Consider the following 22,018-nt stretch of genomic DNA (forward strand, 5'->3'; position numbering starts at 1 on the left):
AAATGTAAAGGATTTGGTCACTGAAGGGCTGACAGAAATTTGTCTTGTGTTATCTTGCTGCAGGAAAGCCTGAAATAACGATGCAGTTGTTGTTCAAGCAGATCTCCTGCTTCGCTGACAGTTACCCTGCCTCATCCTGGGTTTGGAGGAACTGTCCCAAACTGAACTCATCCATGTAAATCATTTTCCCTCTTTTTGATTCATTGCAAAGACCATATCTGAGCTATCCTTGGTTAAATGAAGACTGGCCTGTAAGAAACTAAGTATAAAATGAACCCTCAACCATTTGTACAAGGGGATGTGGGCCCACCCCAGGGGAACGAGATCACCAAAACTAGGGGAAGTTTTCAACTTTTTTATTGGCATCAAATGAAGTCTATAAAGATCAGTATCTCAGGCTCTTTACACTGAAATAAACCCCACTGGGTTTATATCAACAGTTAGGTAGTTGCAGAGTCTAATCTAAGTTTTTCTCTTGGCCTGTCAAACTTAGAGGGCATTCAGGGAATTAATTGGTAAATGGGGGCTTGATTAATTGGTTAAGCTTTGGTTAATACAGCTCTTACAGTGACATGTTACCAAAGCTAATAAAATCAGTGAGAGTGTTTCCAGTAAAGTTAGTGAGAGTGTTTCCATTTCCTCTATTTATTTAGGGCAATGAGTCAGGCCCTAAAATTTCAAGAGATGCTGAAACAGCTTTGAGCTGTTTTATGAACTCTGCATCTTTTATTTTAGATATGCCAAAGAACTAATAATCCCACGGTGCAGAAGAGTACTGGTTCAAATTATCTTTTGGAAGATTGTGGATAAAGCTCTAAGTATTTTAACTAGATATAAAAAAATATCTAGACCATTTTCTCATCCATACCTCTCAAAAGGCTTCCTAACATCAGTCTGTGCAGAAATGGAAGAGGAAAGAAAACATCCAGCTAGTGAGTTTAAAATACTCCTTAAAACAACTTTCTGGAAAGAAAATGCTGTGACATTTCTTTTCTTGGGAACTTCCACATGTAGAAGCTAGTACTATGTGTAGAGCTGAATAAATTTTGTTTATTTACTTACTTTCTCATTTATTTATGCGGACAGTAAATTAGGCAGTAAGCTGATGAATGATAGAAAAGCTAAAAGTGAAATTATCTCTGTGTTGGCTTCCTTTCCCTCAAGTATAACGTTCCCTTTTTCTACATATCAGGTCTTAAATAAGTCATTAATACAGGGTGGATGCTCTCCATCTTGAGTGACGGAAACTTCAGGTTGAAAGCACATACCTTCAGGGAAAGGAGTTAGAGCTTTTACTGTGGGTTCATTTTGGAGTTATTGTTTTAGTAGCGGCTCATTTGGAACTGCTCAGCGGTTTGAGTGTTTGAGGCAAAGGTGAAACCAGTGGGAATAGACGTGGTGGCGGGGGTCATGTCAGCTGTGAAATTAGTGGAGGTCCTGGAGGTCAGGGGTTGCGGGTGCCCTGCCAAGGCAGTGATGGAGCGTGGGAGTAAGGCCAGTGTAGGAGGTGGGGAGCCCAGTTCACCCCCTGCTGACCGTGCCACGTCCATCACAAAAAAATAAGACTGGCGACTGCTCTGAAGCCTCACTCTAACAGTGACAAATAAAAGCCAAACCCATCTATCCCTCCCTCCTTGCCTCCCTTCCAACACAGACGTAAGACGTGTTTTGAAGCATCCCACCTTCTCCCCTGGAAAATGCCACCATAAGCCAAAAATCAAAACTGGTCTGCTTTCTTTTTCAGCTGTACAGAAGAAATCACTGAGGGGATTCACAACTTCTTGCCAGAGAGGAGATCCCTGGGGTCGTGGATTTCAAGCAGTACTTTAGAAGTAAAGGAGACAGCAACAACCTTCTCCGTGGAGTGCTGTGCAAACAATTCTGCCGGTTCAGCCTGTGAAAGGAGTTTCATTAACCTGTCAGGTACCATAAGCCAGTGTTTTAGCACAGGTTTTCTCAATTAAAGCTGGCATGGTACAACTTATGGTATTTTTTTATCTGGCTAAATGGCTGACTGTGCAATGGCACTGCAGGTAAAACACAAGCGCTGTGTGTCTACAGTGTGGGAAATGGTGGGTGAGTGGGAGACACGTGCCTCTTTTCTCTGGTCCCAAAGCGGGGGCCACCCTCATTAAAATGAGCAGAAATTTAACACAAATAGGAAGTGCAGGATGGAGCCATGGCAATGCTGGGGTCTGCTTTTTTATTTCATCTCAGTAATTCCTACCTGAAACCTGGAGGCATCAGCTTTGGGAAGAGCTGAAGCCACTTTGGTAGCTGGTGGCAGACGTTGGCTGTTGTTCCTCTCCTGGAGGTCACTGTGGTGCTGCCAGAAATGCCCGTGGGACCTCTCCTCACCCCATAGAGGTCATTGCACGCCCAAGCAAGAGCGTGACTGAACCAACAGAGCCACTCAAGAGTCAGTCCCTGGCTGGGAAACAGGAGTGAGTACCGGGGGAGAGACCTTCTTCAACTGCTGTAGGCAGGTGGCAGAAGGCTAAGCCCTGGTTTGGGAACTGCTGTGCAGTCTCTCTTCTTGTCAAGGGCATGAGAGATTCTTTCCTTGTTGAACAAGAAAGTCAATATGATTATTTGCCCATGCACTTTATAGTTGTAACACCATATACGTTCCACAGGGCAAAATATTTCAGGTACAGGGAACATGCTGTGGCATCTGGGAAGTGTTTTAAAGCACCCAGATGTCTGCAGTACAGAGATTTCCTTTGTCATGGATAAACAAGCTGTTTGGTGCTTTTGACTACAGCTGGCAGAAGCTGTGACTACTGATAGAGTTTGAGCATTCACGTTGAAATTACAATAGAAAGTAAGCATAATACTTATGCTCTTAGAAGCTACCAGAATATGAGGGTAGGTCTCATGTAATGCTCACCTACCCACCGGCGCCTTCTAGTATGGTCTTGGCTTGTTAAGATTGCTCCTGGCTGAGCAGCAGAGCCGTGCTCCCAGCAGATTGTGTACAGCCCACCCGCTGCTAACTGGTGCTTCGGTACCTAACGTACGTTGCTCGGGGGAAGGCGCAAGGAGAGAGGAGGGAGATGCGATGAGAAGAGGAATTAGTTATTCCTGTTTATGCTCACAAACTCCAATCCATGGATCACACCAACACCTCTGTTCACTTAGATTTATTAATTGGTGTAGCATTTTTTTTTGGAATTAAAACAGATGTCAGAATTGCCCTGCACGTAACACCTCCTGCCCAGCTCCTTGCTTTGCATGTGGCTCCATCTCATTCCCGGTGCAGAGGAGGCTCAGGCATGAGAGGACTGCAAACTGACAGAACTGACCAAGCCACCACGAGTTCTCCTTGCACCTTTAGCTGTATACACAAGCTCTCATTCAGTGGGTAGTAATATGTATCTCTTAAAGTTGCAGGAGCTGTTTCTTCCCCCCCGGACAATGCTGCATTCTATGTCTCTGTTGGATTTTTCCTCCTATTGATCGCTTTTTTGTTTGTATTCATTTTTCATAAATACAAAAAGGTAAAAGCAAACATAAATACTTGCCCCTTCTTCTTTTGTTCTTACCAGGCTGCTGCTTCTCCTCTAAGATTTATTCCACTGTTTTTTTCTTCCAAAGCAATTCAGATATGAAAGCCAGTTGCAAATGATACAGATGATAGGGCCATCGGATAACGAGTACATCTACATCGACTTCAGAGAATTCGAATATGACCTCAAGTGGGAATTTCCCAGGGAAAATCTGGAATTTGGTGAGCAGTCTGTAAGGCAAACACCAATGCTGGAGTAGTAGCCTGTGCTGTACCAGCTGCAAATAATATTGGCATATTGTGTCTTGTAGGACAGGTCCTCGGTTCTGGGGCTTTTGGGAGAGTGGTGAATGCGACAGCTTATGGAATTAGCAATGCAGGAGATTCAGTCCAGGTCGCAGTCAAAATGCTAAAAGGTACGATAAATTCTGGGTGCCTTTCACAAGCAGTGATGTATTCTAGCGGCTCCAAAGCAGAAGCACTGTTGGAAATCCCTTTATATACAAACTTTTAACAGTTACACCTCACAAATACTTGGTTTCAAAATCCTTTCAAAATGCTTTCAAAATCCTGTTTCAGTTTGGAAAGGTATTACTGAAGTGCCTTCTTCCTGCAGCATGTTGCATTTTGTCCTACACACCAGAGAAGGTCTGCGTTGTGTGGGGAAGGATGGAGCTGCTCAGCTCTAAAGAGGATGAATGCAAATTCATAGTGCAGATTAGCCTGCTGGTCACATTGGTGACTCTGTGGACTTTGGTGTAAAATCCCTTTTTCCCATAGTGCTGTCTAGCTGTTGCACTCCCCTTGCCTTCTGTGTCTGAGCTAGCTTGTTTGCAAAACTTCCAGCACATCTTCCTGTAGTCTTCTTGATGACACAAAGGAATTTCTTTCCATCCCTCCTTATGGGTCAGGCTTCTTAAACCTCTAATACTCCTTGCTGCTTTGCTCTGGCCTCTCTCCAAACTGTCTTGACCCCTCATAAAAGCAGTGACCAGGAGCAAGCCTCCCTGGCAGCAAGCAGAGGAGGAGGGCTGCTTCACTGCATCCCAAGTATCACAACCCAGTTCACAGAATCATAGAATTATAGAATCATTTAGGTTGGAAAAGACCATTAAGACCATTGAGTCCAACCATTAACCTAACACTGCCAAGTCCACCACTAAACCATGTCCCTAAGCACCACATCTACACGTCTTTTAAATACCTCCAGGGATGGTGACTCCACCACTTCCCTGGGCAGCCTGTTCCAATGCTCGACAGCCCTTTTGGTGAAGAAATTTTTCCTAATATCCAATCTAAACCTCCCCTGGCACAACTTGAGGCCGTTTCCTCTCCTCCTATCGCTTGTTACTTGGGAAAAGAGACTGATACCCACCTCACCCACCTGTTGATACATAATGGGATGAGCTTCACACCAGCACCAGCACCCTGCTCACCTGTTTGCCAGCACAGTCCCTTCCTGCCAGCACTGCCATCGAGCTCTTCATCCCCTATTTGCATATGTGCATCAGCTTTACGCTTCCTTGGTCTGCTCCTTTGCGGTTGTCTTTATGGAAGTTCAACTTGATCGTTTTGGTTCACGTCCCCAGTTCACTGAGATGACGAGGACCAAATGCTTGCTGAAAAACAAGGCTAAAGCTATTACTGAAACACAGTGTGGTCTTCTTAGCTATTGGTTTGCAACTGGTTGCATGCCATATGTCTGTTAAGACTTTTTTTCTCATAGCATTTCTCTCCAACAGGGCTGACTGCCATTTTTTCTGTGCTTGTGAACACCTTAATACACTGCTGTCATTCCTTGCCAGCCCAAGAATGACAAATATTAACATTTTATGACTGCTTTCCCAAGCATATAAATGATCCACACTCACACATTTACTTTCCACCTTTGGCTAAATCTTTTTATACTGTACAACAATTTTTTAGGATGTTCCCAAATGTACTGTCAGTCCAATGAATTTGAAATGAAGACTCGCATGTGACAAAGCATCACAACCATTTACATTTTTTATTTCTTTGCTGGAGATTTCCAAATCTGTGTTATTACTTTTACAGAAAAACCTGATGCTTCAGAAGAAGATGCTCTAATGTCTGAGCTGAAAATGATGACTCACATTGGAAGCCATGAAAATATTGTGAACCTACTAGGAGCTTGTACTGTGTCAGGTAACTTGCAATTGTGGCAAGGTAGCAATTAAAACCTCCAGACCAACAAGGACTCCTGAACAGAAAAGAATTATCAAAAATTGATTCTTGAAAGCAGTATTAAAAACATCCAAGCCATAATTAATCACCTATTCCTCAGGCTGCTGTTTCTCTCTTCACCCCTGAATCCTGTCTTTTCCCAACCAATTTGGCTGTTCTGTGCTGGCCCAAAATAAGATGAAGATGAACTGAAAGCAAAGTTAAGGTCATGCATGTGTACAGAAATGAGTCCCTTCTAATTGTACTTGCATGAAGTGATATAACAGCCCTTCTATAGAAGAGGTTTTCCTGTTACAGTGGTGATGGCACTGATACAGGCCAGTTTATTAAGTGAAAAGGAAAAACTTATCTGGTGTAAGTTACTTTTGTATCCACGTGATTATGTTCAAATAAGAAATCATAATTTATTTTTTTTCTTAAATTGTGTGCCTTGCCGTACAGTGAGGTTGTAGAAGAAAACGGGAAAATAACTAAAAGCTAGACAGGAATGAAAAGAAACTGAAAAATAACAGAGGCAGGCAGGAGGGACACCCAAAGAAAGAGGAGAGAAGTGAATAATGAAAAGAGAGAGAACTTTTTAAAGGATTTAATGTAAAAATAAAATGAAGATGGAAAGAACTAAGCAAAGATGGACTAAGATGAAAGCGGCAAGGTATTTTCACTAATTATACACTAAAGTTATTGTGTAACTCATGTTATCATTGAGGCAACGTACACAGATATTCTTTTCCCACAAACTCCTTCTCTGGCCAGTCCAGCAGTGAACCGGAGCAGATGAAGAGAGGCTAAAGAACACATCACCTTGGGGAAAGGGTAGGGGTTTACCCAGTGTTTGTCCATATAATGAATTATAACATCTGCCACTGAAAAACTTGACAGATTTTCTGCCATAGATATTTTTTAAGTCAGAAAGACCAAAGAGAACAGTTAACTCTTGTTTCCCCAGTTTGCATCAACAGCAATACTGTCGTGCAAAAAACATTTAAGGCATAAGAGGAAAGCAGAGAAGTAGATTGGTGGTGGTGGCTTTAGCTGATTTGAAACTAGGCACGCTGCCACTGCCTTCTGCAAAATTCGGCAAGATGTGATGGCAGGCAGGAGAGCTGCAGGGAAGACCTGCTTAATCTGGCAGGGTAGGGCAGGAACACTTCCAGCCTTATCCAAGCCCCATGTTCAGAAGCATTTACATGGGTCTCAAGACATTCAAATCTATCCTCTGAGAGACTTTACAGGCTTTTTCCAGCACGCCCTGCCTTGCTTGACAGGGCCCTTCTGGCAGAAATGTCCACAAATTCGTAGTCAGTCTTTCTGAGCCCAAAGTGGTGATGACGGTGTAAGGCTTTGCAGGGGTGATGTGTGACTGCTCTGAGCTCCTGGGCCATGCGTTCTGCTCCCGCTGGCTTGTCATGGCTGTTCTCTGAGCCTGCCTGGGTCAGGAATTGGAGGTGTTTTTCTTTTCCTGAGAAAGTGGCCTGACCAGTGCTCCACTCAGACACATCCCCTTGCAAGGTCTTTCCCTCCTATAAGTCATCTCAGCAAGCACACTTGGGTTTCAGGTGGCCTTCGTGGGAAAAAAAGGGTATTTCTAGAGCATGAAGGTAGCGCAGATAAATGAAAGGGCATAGGTCAAAGGATACCAATTCACACCATTGAGATAATTAGCAGGGGTCATCTTTTGCTTGAACCATGTATGGTTTAGACAATATGTTGCACCTTTATAGCCTGTGCTGTCCTCCCCAGTGCCATTGGTATGGGGAAGGATCTTTGTGCCTTGACAGGGGTTTGCAGTCTGCCTTGGGAGATGCACCACAGGGATGAATCAGCTACACAGACTTTCCAAAGGGACATTACAGTCAGTCAAGATTACCTGCCCATCAGTACAGGTTATCTACCTGGGAACGGGAGATGTTTGGGATGTTTAATACAGATTAGTCCTGGGAGAGGATGAGGCATCATTAGGGTTTTAATGGGGAGATCGCTATAGATAGGAGGTGGCATTTACATTTCCAACTATTTCAGGACCAATCTACTTGATATTTGAATACTGTTGCTATGGTGACCTTCTAAACTACTTAAGGAGCAAGAGAGAAAAGTTTCACTGGACACTGACAGATATTTTTAAACAGCACAACTTCAGCTTTTACCACAATATCCATTTGGACCAAAATTCCAGGTAAAGCATTCGGCAACAGTTTAATACTTTATAAAGCTACTGTCTCTGTCTCTTTTTAAGCTGCATTCTCAGCTGTGCTGTAAACTGGTGAAATTATTGAATTCTTGACAATGTGCCTTCACATACTTTAATAAGCAATGGCTTGGGAGGAACTGAGATTTGATTCTCCTTATGATGGAGCCTTCTCACTGGACAGTGAAAGACAAGCAATCTCTTGTTTCTCTTTCCAGTTTTGAGAAGACTCATGTCTGTGCCCAGATTTTTAATAGCAATAACAGATCATGCTTTTTCACTGCAAAACAGTTTATGTGTAGAAGATTATGTGATACACTGTGTGTAACCTTTGAAAATGTGTCATCCACTCTAGGAAGGGAACTCACCTGAAGTACAGTGTGAATACGACTCTGTGCAGAGAGGATGAATTTGAAATCACACAAAGAAGTCAAAACATGAATGTGACACCTGGATCAAATGGGATTGCGCTGTATTCTGAGGAAGGTAAGAGATTAACTGCTTTTATCTCTAGTAATTCTGTTATTATTGTATTTATTACATTATTGATCTAACCAGACTAGATTCAGTGGCACGGGTGTGCCCTTTCTATCATATGTCTCTCTTCCCTCCTGGCAGAAGTTTTGCTGGAGAAGGATTCAACAACACTTAAGACCAGAGGCTTCTGTTTCTGGTCATGCTATACATAGTACTTGAGTATTAAAATACCCTTTCCTTTATTTTGTGTCTGAGCAAAGGATGCAAAAGAAGGATGTTCTTTGTGCTGTTGTTCTCGGTAGGAGCACGTGAAAATCCTTGTGACAGTCAGTAGAATTAATCAGAGAGTGAGGAAGACCATGGAAAACTCATACTCCTGGCTATTTTTCACAGATAAAATTAAGCATGCAAGCAGACAGATGGATGAAGAAGAGGATTTTAATGTGCTCACTTTTGAAGACCTTCTTTGCTTCTCTTACCAAGTTGCCAAAGGAATGGAGTTTCTCGGGTCCAAATCGGTATGGTGAAGGGTAACAAACTGTTTAGATAGAAAAGACGGCAAAAATACATGTGTCTATAAAAGGCAGGCTGAGGAACAGAGCCACACAGTGGCAGGCTTGAACTATACAACCTTCCCCTGCTTTATGGCAAAGTCTGTCTTGCAATATCAGACGTGGCCCTCAGTAAGAAGTGGCTGCACGCTTCTGCCTGCTCTGGTCCTGTCCCTTGTCACGAGCAACCGGAGACTGTCCAGCTTGTTCGTTCTCCGAACTCCTTAAGTGGAAAGAGGCAGCAATTCGGAGAGCTCTATGTGAGACAAGGGAATTATGTCTTTCTGATACCGAGCGCTGCAGAGCATTAACCCTTCCTTTCCTTCTAAGTGCATTCACAGAGACCTCGCTGCCCGGAATATACTAGTGACCCATGGAAAAGTGGTGAAAATATGTGACTTCGGCCTTGCCAGAGATGTAGTGAACAACTCCGACTACATTGTCAGGGGCAATGTGAGTTGCTGAGTGCTCTCTATTTTGCAAACTGTGGTAAGAATTATAAGGAACCAAGAAAGTAAAGCTTTTCATTTTCAAATTCCTTCTTAGCTTTATAGATATCTGTACAGGCAGTGCAGAAATCTCCCTTTTTCCTACCCTCGGCAAATTCAGATTCTTAGCTTATAATTAACCTAATCAAGCTAGTACTGTAAATGAGATGGTACCCATGTCCTTTTTAAAGTACACTGAAATCCATCGATGGAAAATGCTGGGAATTGCTTACCGTTGTGGACAATAATATCATAGGGACAATAGCATATGTGTGGGGTACACCCGATCCTCCGGCTGTATGATGAAGTACAGAGTGGACATCTCCATCCGAGCTACTCACTCTGGAAGTCAGAGGAGGAAAGGGGGCTGTTTCAGGGCTGAGCTCATCTCCTTTAATAGTCATCTAAAATGGATGAAATGAATTGGCTCCTCAGAAGTGCCTAATTCTCTCTTTAAGGGAAATTTAAAGGGGCTGCTAAGGGAGGCCCAGCTTTTCACGGTAGCACACATGAACTGATCCTACTCAAGCAGTGAGAACTAGTGAGACATCTAGAAACCCTGTGTCACAGCATGACCTGGCCTCCTTTCCCCCTGTCTGTACAGGCTCGTTTACCAGTTAAGTGGATGGCTCCTGAAAGCCTATTTGAGAGGACGTACACAATGAAGAGTGATGTCTGGTCTTATGGAATATTGCTGTGGGAAATATTCTCTTTGGGTATGTTCTGTAATGCAACAAAAGAGCACTGCTTGGTTTTGGCAACTTCTGGATTAACATGTATTCCCCAATATTTTCCATAGGTGTAAATCCCTACCCTGGTATTCAGGTTGATACAAAATTCTACAAATTAATACAAAGTGGATTTAAAATGGACCCACCGTATTATGCTACAAAAGATGTGTAAGTATATTTTCTGACTGATGTACAGCATAGGCATTTATATTTACTAGGTCACTGTTTGTATGACCTTTTATTTATTGTACACTGTAGTTTGCTCAAAAAAATCACACAAGGTGAAATATTCCTCTAGCTCTGAAAAAGGCTGCTTGATCCTGCAGGTCTTGTCCTACAACAGAAGTGATCAACACTAAAGGTTATGTGTGTTTGAAAGGACTAATTTATTATCTTCATTTAATTGGGCCTTCCTTTCCCAGGGAACTTCTTGTTCTCAGATCACAGATTTGTTTTTTCTTTTTTCTGTTTTTTCTTTTTTTTTTTTTTTTTTTTTTTTGCAAAAGCTATGTTATACCATATTAATTTTGGATATTAACTAAATCTTTGGTGATTTTTTCCCTAAACTTTCTTTTTTTTTTAAATTGAGCTTTAGCGTGTTTAGTTCAGTTCCAGGAGGCTAGGGATCCTCTTAGAGAAATACCCTGCTAAGGAAGAGTTAGGAGGAGCTATTCCTGTGCTCTCAGCACATGATTTTCTGCCTGTGCCTGGGTGGACTCTGCCTAGAGGTGGACCCCAGGGGACAAAAGAGAAGGTGATGGGGACCTACGAGACCTGGAGCATGGAGGAAAGGGAAGGACTTTGGGTGGTCTGAGCTCTTCTGGCAGATATTTCATAGATGGTCTAGGGACTCAGTGCCTTGCTAGGACACTACACTGTTCTCATCCTCTCCATGTAAAGAATGTAATGGCATTAAAGGTGCAGATGAATCTGACAGATTGACCCATGAAATGTTGCTGTGGGGCTTATAAATGTCAGGGAACCTATTGACCTAGTAAGTTTTCAAGGAACTCTAGCAGACAGGCACTGCACCGGTCCCTGATGAAACTGTAAAATCTCTAAGGTGGCATTTAAACTTCAGAAAAGTTTTTGTGATGTCACCTTACATAAAAAGACTCACTGTGAAAAGTGTTCTCAAGACTACAGAGTCCACAAGGCACAGGTTCATCCCCAGAGACAGACAGGAATTGTCTTCCAACCATTTTCTGTATGGAAGCTGGAAAACAAGGTTAGCATGCCAGCATGTGCCAGCCAGGGTGAAATCCTGGCCCCAGTCCTATGAGGAGGATTTTACTAATGACTCTGGTAAAGCCATGTTCTTCATTTCACCCTTTGTCCTTATCTCTCTGTATCTTTTCCTCTGATGCAACATGCTAAATCTGGCCTCTTTCTATAAAATCATTCTAGTGATTCCCATCCAAATTCTGCACTTCCAGGTAAGTCACTTACAGAGAGACCAACAGCTAACATGTTTTCTGCACCACCTCTTTGGTCCTACAGCTATCGCGTGATGCAGTTCTGTTGGGCCCTTGACTCCAGAAAAAGACCCTCTTTTTCTTGGCTGGTTTCCTCTCTTGCCTGTCAGCTGTCTGAGGCAGAAGGAGCAGTAAGTAAACACAGAAAGAAGAAAAATGTTTTTTGTTTTTTGGGTTTTTTTTTTTATGTAGCCCCATAGATCACAATGAGCTGAGAAATAGTCTGGTTTCTATTCAAGTGCACCACTGTGCTATGGAAACATTTCCCATGGATCTATGTAAGAGTTTGGGGATGTTTTTTTCTGCCATCAGAAGGAATCCTGACCTCCCTGATGAGGATATCTTTCCTCCCACTGCCTGCACTGGGACTCTGGAAGGCTGAAATCTCTCAGCCTGTGCTATGGGAATGTGCTTCCCTTGCGCAAGAGCCAGTGCAGTTGGCTTTGGTGGTGCTGATAGCTGCCATTGGAGGGGAGCTGAGCCTGGGCCACCTGCCAGGGATCTCATGGGGGGCCACCAGAAGTATGTGCTGCCACGTCCTCACAGACGGAAGGCCTTATGTCAATCTCAAAGGTCAGAATAACAAACAGTATCTGAGGAAGTCATAGTCCATCCTTACCAGACGGTGGTCTCTTCCTCGGGGAGGATAAGCAACTCCTTTCTAAACTACCGATTCCTACCTGGGTATCCACTCTGGGCTAGACACACTATTTCCCAGTGCAGTGTCCTTGCGAACCTTTTGGGATGTGGGGAGCTATGAACGACTCTTGCCTTTGCAGCCTTGAGCCTCTCTGCAGGCTGTTAACGTGGCAGAAGCTGTCAAGCGTAGAGGCAAACTAATGAGCGACTTCAAAGCACTGTACCTGGAAGAAAAATACTCCTTTGCTGTCCAGTGCCCTTCCTCAACCCAGCTCTTTTTGGCTGGATTAGATCCATCTCACTCACGCAGTTGTCTGGACTCCCTCTGGAGTCAGGGGGAAGGAAACAGGCAGATAGATGTAAGAGTGATTCTCCCTCAAGAGGAGGTGAGCTGTACCTTACAAGTGCCTGCTTCACAGGGAGAAAAGCAGTTTTCCAAGTACAGTAAGTAATGACAGAAGATATCTTTTATTTCCTCTTCCCAATTGTAGGTTTACCAGAATACGAAGAAGAATGTTTCTACACACAATTTCAGCATCAAAACTAAACCACGTGTAAGCAGGGATGAGGAATCTCTGCTATCCCCGACTGTACTCCAGCATGAAGACTCTGAGGTTGAAAAATAATCTGGGTTCTGGATTTGATCTCAGTATTTTCATAAACTCTGTGTAGCATAAATGTTTCATATGACCACTAAGAAAAGAAAATATTACCAACTGCTGCTCTATTCACATTTCTTATGGGCCAGTCCGTATTTGTGTTACTTTGAGGAGAAGACACAATTCATTTCTTTGAATTCAGCAAACACATCTATCGCAAGACAGAAGCAATGGTCTTTTCTCTGTTTCTCTACAACTGGATATCTATTTTCCTGGTCTTATGTAAATAGCGTCTAATCAGTGCATTGAATTTGGACTGTTCTTGCCACATTGCAAGCAAACACAAGAAAATTCATGGGTTTTTAGTCGACGTTTACAAGCACGGATTATGCATCTGAAGAGAACTGGTGTGATTTCCAGAAGTCCTACTCACGTCTGCATCTCCAGATGTCAGTGAGTGTTGGAAAAAAGGCCATTGGAGTAGCCAAGTTTAGATGCCCAAATTTTAAAATATCAGCCTTGTTTTACAAGGAACTATAAATCTGAGCGTGTGTAACTCTTTTATCCTGAACACCTCCATTGCTGTGAAGTTCCCAACAGGTGTCCGGTTCAGGTGAGTTCATTTCATCGAGCTTTAGGTACTTGGGTGGTCTCTAGTCATCCAGGCTACATTCTGCACCTGCTGATGAGAGCTAGGCACCTACAGTGAGTGATTCCTTTCTACCTAAAATAGGCATCTAAAACAAGCAGGAGGAGTAATATTTGAGGATGACCTTCTGCCTCTCTGCTCTGGAAAATCCAGATGGCAGACTCCAACTGGAAGTCTCACTTTGGCTGAGTTATAGCTAATTCCATTCTTTGGGCTTTGTGTGTTTTAATATCAAATAAAAATGTTTAATTTAAAAGAAATTATCTTCTGTAGCAATTTAGGAGTGTAATATCATCACTCCCAATTCCCAGAAGTTAGCCTGGGTGTATGAACCCTGCTGCAATAAAATGTGAGTACATCCCTAACTTTCTCCCAGACTCTCAGGACAATAACCAGAGGCTTGATGGGTTTTTAATATAGATAAAAAGACATGTTATTTTCATGGTGAGGTTTGGGGATTTGTAAATACAGCTTTCATAATGATTAACAGGACACCTTTGTCTATATCACAGTGAATCAAGATGAGAATATACTGGTTAATAGTTTTCTTTTCTTTTACATTTTACAAGATGCTAACTGCAGTTAGGATTTACAGTAGCAAGTGTTATAAGTGAATAACTGTTTGGGTAGAATATGCTATGACATAAATTGAGCTGCTCTTTACTAACATTGTCTGAAAATGATTAATGTAATACAGCGATTATGATTTGTATTTTTTTGTTAACATTGTTGAATTAGCAAGGAAGCATTGATTTTTTAATCAGATATAAACTGCTGAAGAATAATTTGGAAATGTGAAGATAGAAATAAAACTTTAACTTTGCATTTTCTGGAAAACGTATATGACTTTTAACATACTCATAAAAAAATTTTCAAAGTGTTCAGCAACGAGATGTCACTGTTCAGCACCTTTAAGACATAGCCTGCACCAGCTGGAAAGTGAGAGCTGAGAATCTTGTGCAGACAGGAGTTTTCGGCCCTCAGAGCTAGAGGAGCTTAATGCTGAACTGGTTGCATCCAAGCCTAGCTGGCCCTGGAAGCTAAGCAGATGTGAATTTGGCTCATAGAGGAGCAGATGGGAATCCCATGTGTTTTAAAACATGCCAGGGAGTTGTGTCAAATGTTTTTCCACTGGATTAAAAAAAAGGAGTGGACAGACATCATCTGGCCCCATCATCGCTACTGAGCTGAGACTCGGGAATATAGAGGCAAATGGAGAATCTTGGAGCTAACACAAACTCCTCGTGATGCACACATGAAAAGCAGCTCAGGCAACACAGCACTCCGTGAAAAAGTACGGTCAGGAGAAAGACCCTCCTGTAAGGGCTGGACACGTGGAGCGTTGTGCATCTGCTTCTCCACACAGCGGAGAGGGTTGGAACAAAGCTACAGGAGGTATTCAGTGAAAAATAATATCTTTTAGGAGCACATTTCCTTTCCAGGACGCTTCCAACAGAGCTGGTCCATTCCTGAGGTTTGTGCAGAGCCACAGCCAGTGCTGTTTAAGGAGCCATTTCATGATTCTTGAAGGAAAATGCCCACATTTCTCTTGTTAGGACCCAGACCCCTGCTCTCTAAACTCTGGAGCAGGTTCTCTGGAGAAAGTGCTAAATTCCCCCTGTAGTGAATGGAGAGAGTTAAGCTTATTTGAAGACCTCCAGCAGAGATGCCATTAGTCTAAGCTAGATGCATTAAGTTAGGCAGAGTCTGACAGAGATTCAGTAATCATTAAGCTGGGAAGAAGAGGAACAGAAGGGGTTGAGGTCAGCTCAGAGTGCGGAGTGGCCCTCTCCTCGTTAGCACTAACAGCAAGAACAAGAAAGAAACCTTTGACAACCCCCACCGCAAGACAAGGCGCCTTGAGGAATCGGCCCTAATTTTCTTTCCCGTTTTCCCTCCCGAAGCACCCCTCGGAGCCAGCAGCCTTCTCCCGAAGGGACCTCCCCGCGGGATGCCCCCACCGGGACGGCCCCGGGATGCCGCGGTCCCCGTCCCGCCGCCGCAACCGGCACTAGATGGAGCCCCGCCACCGGTGGAGAGGGGACCGGGGGGGACCTGGAACCGGGCCGGGGCTTGGCAGAAGGGCCAGGGCCAGCCCAGAGCTACGGGAACCCCGGGGAGCAGGGCTGGGGATGGTGGTGCCGGACAACGGGAATCCACGGCCAAAATCCTTCTCGTAGCGTTGAGGGAGTGAGGCAGGCACCGGCGAGAAGCAGTCAGCTCCCTCCCTCAGTGCGTTCTCCCCTGTGTCACAGGCAGAAGACACCAAAAAAAAATGAGGCCCTTCTCTGTCCGGTTCAAGAGAAACCAGAGGCGTTGCTCCAGTGCATCTTGCCACAGGTTTGGGATACCTGGGGTGGGCTCTCTGAGGTCCCTCTGGGAGAAGCTGGGGCTAATCGTGCGTTAAACCAGAAGAGGAGAGACGAAGTGACCCTGTCACGCAGGCTGGCAGTGGGTGTCGGTCCGCATGTTCATGGAGGGATCTGTGAAAGGGGATGAAGAAATCCAAGGTCATATTTGCTACAGAGCTGTTTGCAGATAGGTTGTTTTCTAGGTGGCCACACTTCTGCTGGAAAGTATTTTGGGGGTGTAGAAATCAAAGCAGGCTGAAGATGACTGGATTAGGGCATTCCCCATGCAGCTGGGCACACCAGATCTCAGCCCCCTTCTGCCGGACACTGAACTAGAAGTAGCCAGTGGCACAGGGCTCCCTCTTCCCCACTAAATACACTGCTGCGCCGGCGAGTTGCTGCCTCCTTCCCTCCTCCATCAATGACTAATTAATTAGGCCACGCAAAGTAAACCAGGTTTAAAAAGAGGCACAAAAAGACCCACCCAGACTCGTGGTTGAGGAGAACACAAATCACTTCAGAAAGAGGTGAGACCCTGGGTAAGCACCTCAGCGCTGTGGTGTGGTGGGGAAGGAGTCCCTGCCAGCCAGGCTGTCTGAGACCTGGGCCGGATTCGTGTTTCCTGACATGCTTTCCGGTGGATGAGATAAAACGGGGTGGGGGAGCTGCTCAGGTCAGGGATCCTGCCTTACAGGTCACTGCCACATTAAAATTTAGGGGTTTACGGCTGTGCTGGAAAACTGATAGAGCAACACTCCTAGCAGAAGTGTAGGTGCCTTGGGGTACAGTCCGGATGAGGTCTCAGCTGAGAAGGGATTTTGAAGACCTCTGTTCTGGAGAGAGGTGGAAAAGCAGTGATGCTCCTGTGGCCACCTCCACAGAGGCACACGAAGACTGTGGTAGGATTCAGTTCATTTAGATACCGCTTAGTTCGGATGAAAATCCATGGGAGATCCTGACAGTGACCCACTCCTCCTGCCACGTGCTACCTACACCTATTTGTGATCCTTTGCACCGCAGCTAAGCTTTGGCACTTAGCTGTGGCTGCCCATATGTGCCCAGAGGTGACTCTTCCCAGCTGCACGACGGTTCCCCTCCTGCCATGCCCTATGCCGTGGGGATGTCACTGTCTTCCAGCTGAAGACAGCCCAGAAGTTACTTCTAATGACAGCCCTCCAGTCCCATGACATCCCCATCCTCAGAAGAGGGTTGGAGGCTTCAGATCCTAAAAAGAGGGAGGTGCCTACCTCTACTTTCCACCATATTTCTCCTGGAGAAGTGACTACCTACCTGATGTGGACTGGGATGTCCTTTGGGAAAGCCTCCTGTGCCTGGGGGTGTCCTGGCTGCAGGGGGGCTGTGGAGCTAAACCGAAGTGGAGCCAGACTGGTCCCCAGGAGCTGAGCCACGAAGCCAGTGGCCAGAGGATGGCAGTGTGGGCCACAGCCGGGAGCCTGGCCCTGAGATCTGGGCCTGGCCCTACCTTTCACTCCTTCGGGAGCCTCTTTTCAGAGGAGGAAAAAAATGGGGTGAGAGTCCCCTTCCCTCCCAGGAACTAGAAGAAGACAGCTGGGAGCAAATGAGAGGTGGTGGAGAGCAGTCAGGCACCAGTTTCTCCTTGGAGCCAAAAGGACTGAGGTTTTGTTTGGTTTGGAGGGAACAGGTTTGCCTGCGGAGGAAGAAGAGTCTTCCTCTGCCTTCTTACGGCCCCAGAATAAAGACAGGTCCCATGTGGGAGCCTCAGCCTGCTCCCTGCCAGGCCAAGGAAGCGCTTGGCACCTGCCTGCCTTGGACTCCCACATTGCCTAGCATGAAATATTATCCACCAAACACCACGGCCCTGCAGGGATGTGTACAGTTACGGCCTTTGAAACCTTCGGCCTCGCAAACAACAAACCGTCTACGCGGGCCAGAGTCACCCTTGTGCCTCTGCTGACTGAACAGGTTTGCTGGATCGGTCCTGCCGTGAAACGCAGGCTGAGACCGGGGTACGGGGCAGCCACCCCGTAGAGTCTTGCCGTGGAAAGCTCTGGAGTGGGGGGGGATAAATCGGCAGGACTGGACCCGCTGAGACGTGTGGGAGGACACGGCCATGGGGCGTGCATCACCTCCCTGCCAAGGTTACATTTCAAAGCTGGGAGATGTAGGAAATGAATCAGGGAGGAAGGCAATGAAGACATCGGCCTTTATATTGCTTCTGGGGCGTGGGGGGGGATAGCCCGGGGGGCTCGCTGGTGGCAAATGTGTGCAAACCATTTTGCAGCTGGAATTCGATGTTTTGCTTGGCGTGGGACTCAACACGTGTGTTAGTGGCACCGTCCCGCCAGCTGGACTGGGGCTTGCGGTTTCCCCGGGAGCGGTGTGGCTTTGGGTGAAGACTGGGGGGACCGGAGGGCACCCCGGGGTGGGGGGGCTGTCCTCGGGGGGGGGGGCAAGGGCGATAACAGCCGAGCCCTGAGCTCCCTTCCCTGGAGCGGGACCGCCGCCGCCCCCGCACGCTGCCTGCAGACGGTTGGGGAGTGCACCGCGGCCCGGGGTGCGCTGCTGCGGCTTTCCTTCCCCTTGCCATTAAAAAAAAGATATTTTTTTTTTTAATTAAAAAATAAAAAAATCCAGCCGGGGTGGATTTCGCCGGCCAGCAGAGGTGTCCCGGGGGGGGGGTCAGGTCGCGGTGCACTAGCGGCTTCCCCCCACCGCCCCGTCCCTTCTTCCTTCCCAGCCACTCGAATCCGCTCGGGAGGGAGCGTTTAGCATCTAACCCGCTCCTAGAGGCATGTGCTTAAACAAGCCGAGTATCAACCCCACGATAAAAGTATTGGGTTATTCTGCGACGTAATCTACATCAAAGCCTCGGGGGCTGCCGGCTTGAAAAGATCCAAGATGTTTTCTAAGTCCTTATCATGTCTGTGCTTAGGGGGAGTCATAAATTCCACAGGTCGGACTAACTAACACACGATTCCTCCTTCCCTTCTCTCTCCTCGGCCACCAAAGGGCTTTCAAGCGAGCCTTTTTTTTTTTTTTAACCTTGCAAACAAAGCTCCCGGTTCCGTGTCGTTAAGGTGGGGGGAGAGGGGAGGATCCCCCACCCACCCCGAGCTTCTCCTAAGTGACAGAAAAAGAAATTCCTTAAACCAGAAAACGATTAGAAATAAAGAAGAAGCTGAATTCACATCCCCGGGGATGCAATCGGTGGAGGAGGGACCGCGGGGGCTGCTCGGCCCGTCCCGGGGCTTACAGGGAGTTCTCTGGCCCCGGACGGGGGTCCCCCGGACCATGTTGCCCGTCCCGTAACCCCCCAGTCAGCCCCAGTCCCGGGGCTCCAGGCGACGATGGGCGCCGGCTCCCAAGCGAGGTGTCCCCTCCAGACCCGGGGAGCACCGGGCACCGGGCACCGGGCACCGGGCAGGGCGGGCAGCGGGGCCCTGCCCCCGGAGTTTTTCACGCAATCATTATCGCGGACCTGGCTGCCCCCACCCCGAGGGGGGCAGATCCCCTCGGAAATAATTATTTCAGTTCAAGAAGTAAGGCTGGGGCTGAAGGAGAAAGGCGGGGGGGGGGACCGGCGTCTGCCCGGGCCGGAGCCCCGTGTTGAACGGCCCTTGGGTGAAAATACGGGGGTCAGCATGGAGGGGGGGAAAGAAAAAAAAGATATTTCCCTGCAAACGGTGTCCCCGATCAGGCATTTGTCAGCTTGAGAGGGGTTGGGTCGCGTTTCCCCGCTCAGGATCTAACGAAATAGGGGGGAAAAAAACCAAACCAAACCAAAAAAACCCGAAGGAAGCAAAGAGGGAGAGATCAGGGCTTCGCCGGCGCTCTGGGCTCGGGGTCCGCTCCCGGGGTCCCCGCTCTTTTCCCGGAGCCGGCGGGAGGACCCGAGAGGGAGGCAGGGAAGGAGCGGGAAGCACCCAGGCTCGGGGTATGGGCGGCTCGGGATCCCTCTTATTTTAAGGAAAGAGGGTCCCGGGGGCAAAACGTCCCCCGTCCCCCCCAGCCGCCCGGCAGGTCCCCTCCGCGGGGACCACGGGCCTTGTCCTGCTCCTCCGCCGGAGCCCCGGGGTTTTCGTCCGTCCCCGCGGGCGGCGGCCCCCAGCCCCACCAGTTCGGGCTGCCGTCGGGTCTCAGCCCAAAGCGGTGTCACCTGCCTGCCACGGATTCGTGGATGGAGCCTGAGACACCGAACAGGGCTGGTTCGGGGTTTGTGGGGGGTTTGGTGAGTTTTAGTAGAATGCGTTCAGAGTTTTGTCATTTTAATGGTCCCTTCCTCCGTTTATGGCATCATCAAATTCACATCCGCATAGATCGGCTGTGTCGGGGCTTATCGGGAGAGGCGATTACACTGAAGGGACGCGATATTTCTTTTCCAGAGTTACTTTCAGTCTCCTGCGGCAGAAAGCGCGGGGGGGGGGGGGTGGGGGGGCTGCAAGCCCGGCTCCTTCTCCCCGTTACCCCACCAGCGGGGCGGGGGTAAAGGCATGATGGTGGGAAGGGGCAGCAGGGAGAAGAAATCCCCTCCGGAGGAGGCGGCTGGCTGGCGTGTGTGTGTGTCCCCCCCCACCGCATCCCTGCTGTTGTGCTGCTGTTACCGTAGGGTCGCAACGGCAGCCGTCGGCGACAGTCTGCGAAGGACAAGTGACGGTGTGGGCGCAGACACTGCGTTACCGGCCGTGTGTTGGGGGGGGGGTACCCCGTTCCTCGCAGCCGGGGTACCCACAGCGGCTCCGGTGGCTTTTCCCCGGGGAGCGATGCTCCGTCCTTCCTTCCCTGAGGGTCCCGGTCCCCCGGGGCCACTGACACGGGACCTTCCCGGATAGTGTGGGAGATGTCGCTGAATTAGTCCCACTCGTGTTAAAGCACAGCTCCGCAGCAGCCCCACGCTCAGCACCAAAGGGCTCGGTGGAAGGGGGCGGGGGGGGGGAAGGAGAGGGAGATTTTCGGGGAGTGCGGATGGGAAGATCTGCTTTTGCAGAATTGAAATCCGCCCTCAGCTGCAAAACGCGGCGTCTCAGTGACCTGGGGAGGGACACTCCTCGGTCTGCAAAACAGCCGCCCACGGGGAAGGAAAAATACCCCTGGGACACGGCCACTCGGGTCTCCTCACGGAAGCCCCGGGACACGCGTGGGGGAGCCCCGGCAGACCCCAGCCGCCAGCTCCCGGGAGAGCCGGCGGGGACGGCCGGTGCTGCGCTGCTCCGGCGAACCGTGCTGGGAAAACGGGGGGACGCTCCCGTCCCCATCCTTTTTTTTTTTTTTTTTTTTGCCTCGGCGGGTGAAAAGTTTCCTCGCTGTGTCATGGGAAAAGATGCGAATATGCAAACGTCGTCTGGCATTGTCCCCGCTCAGGGTGAAAAGTTAAAGCATAAAAGCGGCGGGGGGAAGCTGAGAGGGGGTCGTCTCTTCAAAGGGGGCTGGCTGGGCCGGGGGAGCCGGCTGCCGCTCGCCCGGGAGCCGCCCTTCCAGGGCCAGCATTTCCAGCGGGTTTCCAAGGCGTCGGGGGTGGGAAAAAGCGAGTGTGCGTGGAGGGACAGGTCGCCGAGTTCTCCGTGGGCTCGGCCGCGCTACGGCGAGGGAATCGCCCCGCGGGGTGGTGGGCTCCGGGCAGAGGCGGATGGTCCCCCCGCTCCCTGGGGGGGGGACCATCCCCTGGCTCGGTACCCAAGCCCCTGCGGACGGAGGGATGCTCGGGCATCCCTCAAGCAGAGGGTCCCGAGGGCAGCGGGTGTTTTAAGCGAAGGTGCCCCCGGTACCGGGGCCCTCGGGGGTCTGGGGCGGGGAGGGTGGGCAGCGCCTGCCCTCGAAGCTCTGCAGGCGCCCACTCGGGGGGAAGGAGGCAGCGCCCTCGGAGGGGGGGGGGGGGGTGGGATTTCTCCTCTTACCTCTCCTTCATCGCCCGTGACCGAGTGGGAGCGGGTGGGAAGCGCGTTAGAAAAAGCAGTAGGCCGTCGCGGTGGGGTTTGTTGCTTAAAACAACCGCGACAAAATGGCTTTGTGGATTTTTAATCAAAACTCCCTCCTCCTCCGCCCCTTCCCCCCCCCCCCCCCCCAGCCCCAAGCACGGAGAAGAGCTGGTTAAAGTGCTGCCTGCAGATCGGCCGCGATACACGGCTCCCATATTCCCACCCTCGCCCTTAGATCTCCCTCCCTGTCTTTTGCAAGTCTCTTG

General features: G+C 48.2%; 1 protein-coding gene across 1 annotated transcript in view; it reads left to right on the plus strand.

The window, feature by feature from the left end:
• The window catches only part of FLT3 (fms related receptor tyrosine kinase 3), a 47,517-nt gene extending 33,266 nt beyond the window's left edge, over positions 1–14,251 (plus strand). Inside the window, exons 11-24 of the mRNA XM_030043262.2 lie at positions 64–175; positions 1,745–1,923; positions 3,388–3,500; positions 3,598–3,730; positions 3,820–3,924; positions 5,564–5,674; positions 7,733–7,886; positions 8,254–8,384; positions 8,769–8,893; positions 9,257–9,379; positions 10,019–10,130; positions 10,214–10,313; positions 11,646–11,751; positions 12,751–14,251. Of these exons, the coding sequence (XP_029899122.1) occupies positions 64–175; positions 1,745–1,923; positions 3,388–3,500; positions 3,598–3,730; positions 3,820–3,924; positions 5,564–5,674; positions 7,733–7,886; positions 8,254–8,384; positions 8,769–8,893; positions 9,257–9,379; positions 10,019–10,130; positions 10,214–10,313; positions 11,646–11,751; positions 12,751–12,885 (1,739 nt within the window). The 3' untranslated portion in view covers positions 12,886–14,251. The remainder of the gene's footprint in view (positions 1–63; positions 176–1,744; positions 1,924–3,387; positions 3,501–3,597; positions 3,731–3,819; positions 3,925–5,563; positions 5,675–7,732; positions 7,887–8,253; positions 8,385–8,768; positions 8,894–9,256; positions 9,380–10,018; positions 10,131–10,213; positions 10,314–11,645; positions 11,752–12,750) is intronic.
• Positions 14,252–22,018: the final 7,767 nt, after the last annotated feature.

Source organism: Aquila chrysaetos, chromosome 19 (assembly GCF_900496995.4).
Source record: "Aquila chrysaetos chrysaetos chromosome 19, bAquChr1.4, whole genome shotgun sequence".
NCBI classification, from domain to species: Eukaryota; Metazoa; Chordata; class Aves; order Accipitriformes; family Accipitridae; genus Aquila; species Aquila chrysaetos.